This window comes from Seriola lalandi, unplaced genomic scaffold, assembly GCF_002814215.2.
Source record: "Seriola lalandi dorsalis isolate HSWRI2012SDOR001 ecotype SW California unplaced genomic scaffold, Sedor1 jcf7180002004477, whole genome shotgun sequence".
NCBI lineage: Eukaryota > Metazoa > Chordata > Actinopteri > Carangiformes > Carangidae > Seriola > Seriola lalandi.
Window position 1 is genome coordinate 1 of NW_019475132.1, and position 1,523 is coordinate 1,523.

The 1,523-nt window shown below is 50.0% G+C and overlaps 1 protein-coding gene across 1 annotated transcript; it reads left to right on the plus strand.

The window, feature by feature from the left end:
- Positions 1-23: 23 nt before the first annotated feature.
- Positions 24-1,492, plus strand: LOC147820037 (LIM domain-binding protein 3-like). The gene is made up of 3 exons (XM_087178195.1): positions 24-228; positions 812-966; positions 1,243-1,492. The coding sequence occupies exons 1-3, from the start codon at positions 161-163 to the stop codon at positions 1,278-1,280; spliced, it is 261 nt and encodes an 86-aa protein (XP_087034321.1). The 5' UTR covers positions 24-160; the 3' UTR covers positions 1,281-1,492.
- The last annotated feature ends 31 nt before the right edge of the window (positions 1,493-1,523 follow it).

Genomic DNA, 1,523 nt, shown 5'->3' on the forward strand with positions numbered 1-1,523 from the left:
TCCACCCCCCCCCCCCCCCCATCCCATCACCACCCACAGCGCCGGCTTCAACCCCGGCGTGCTGAAGGACACCGCCCTCTCTACCCATAAGCCCATAGAGGTGAAGGGCCCTGGGGGCAAGGCCACCATCATCCACGCCCAGTACAACACGCCCATCAGCATGTACTCACAGGACGCCATCATGGACGCCATCGCAGGACAGACGCAGGGCAAGGGGCCTGACGTCGGGTAATAGCACTACTTCCTGCTCCTGCTCCTCCTCCCACTGCTCCTCCGCCTCCCCCTCCTGCTCCTCCTCCTCCTTCCCCCCATTTTCTTGCTCCCCCTCAAATGGTCTTACTGGTCTTACTGGTCTCACATGTCTTTTGGTCTTACTGGTCTTACTGTTCAATGAATGTTCTGAGCAACTCCTCCTCCTTCTGTTACTGGTCTCAATGGTCTTACTGGTCTCACGTCTTACTGGTCTCACGTCTTACTGGTCTTTCTGGTCTCACGTCTTACTGGTCTCACGTCTTACTGGTCTTTCTGGTTTCACTGGTCTTACTGGTGTTACTGGTCTGTATCTGTGTATCTGTATCTTCTGCTCCTCATCACTGGTTTAAACTTCTTCTCGGTTACTGTAAACTCTCCTTTGACTTCAGCTTCCTCTGTTTCATCGTCATGTTGAATCAGCACCAGCTCTGTATTTTATATTGATATAAATATATCAAAGATCAGTTTCCTCATGGCTCATAGTGACTCAGTCCAGGACTGAAGCTGCTCTTCAGGTCCTGGGCTTGACTCAGTGGTTGTTGTGGGGGTGTGGTTGCAGTACTGTCCCAGTTAAAGATGTAGACAGAGCCTCCATGGTCTACCAGGCCGTCCAAACTGCAGAGAAAGACCTGGATCTGGGGGAGTGGGGCCGCCGCAGCAACATGCAGTCCAAGTCCTTCAGGGTCCTGGCCCACATGACTGGAACCAAGTCCTGTAAGTTTCCTGTTCCTCATGTAATAATGATAATGATAATGATAATGATAATAAACTTATTCAAGTCACAGAGACATTTTATTTTCTATTCTTCATGGGAAGTTCAGGATTCATTCATGATTTGACTTAAAGGTTCAAGTCGTTCTCAGTGAGTTTCTTTACTGTGATGCTCTTTTTCATTAAATTCATTCACCTGCCTCACACCTGTTTGAACAATCTGTGCACACTGAGCATGCTCAGTAATATCTCCTCTCCTGTGTCTTCTCTCTGTTACAGCACCGGAGGAGGAGGAGGAGCTGAGGAGGAGCAGGTAGGCAGCAGAGCTCCACTACACAGATGCTGACCCCGCCTCCTCACCTGTTCACTCTGCCCCGCCCCACACATCTCTGCCTGGCCTCCCAACACACCCCTCCCCCACCTGAACCCCCTGAACCCCCCGGCCAGGTGTCAGGCTCCACTCTGTGTTCATAAAGAGCTTCAGTATTTTTAATCTAAATCTGTAAAAAAAACAAAAATATTTACCTCAGAATGAGTAACTGCTCCGTTACCACGGTTAC

What these genes read in the sequence shown, in the direction of transcription:
- LOC147820037 (XM_087178195.1), top strand. Translation starts at nt 161, where the DNA reads ATGTACTCACAGGACGCCATCATGGACGCCATCGCAGGACAGACGCAG. An exon ending in GGCAAGGGGCCTGACGTCGG is followed by an intron (nt 229 to 811) that starts GTAATAGCACTA and finishes GTGTGGTTGCAG; the next exon opens with TACTGTCCCAGTTAAAGATG. An exon ending in CATGACTGGAACCAAGTCCT is followed by an intron (nt 967 to 1,242) that starts GTAAGTTTCCTG and finishes TCTCTGTTACAG; the next exon opens with CACCGGAGGAGGAGGAGGAG.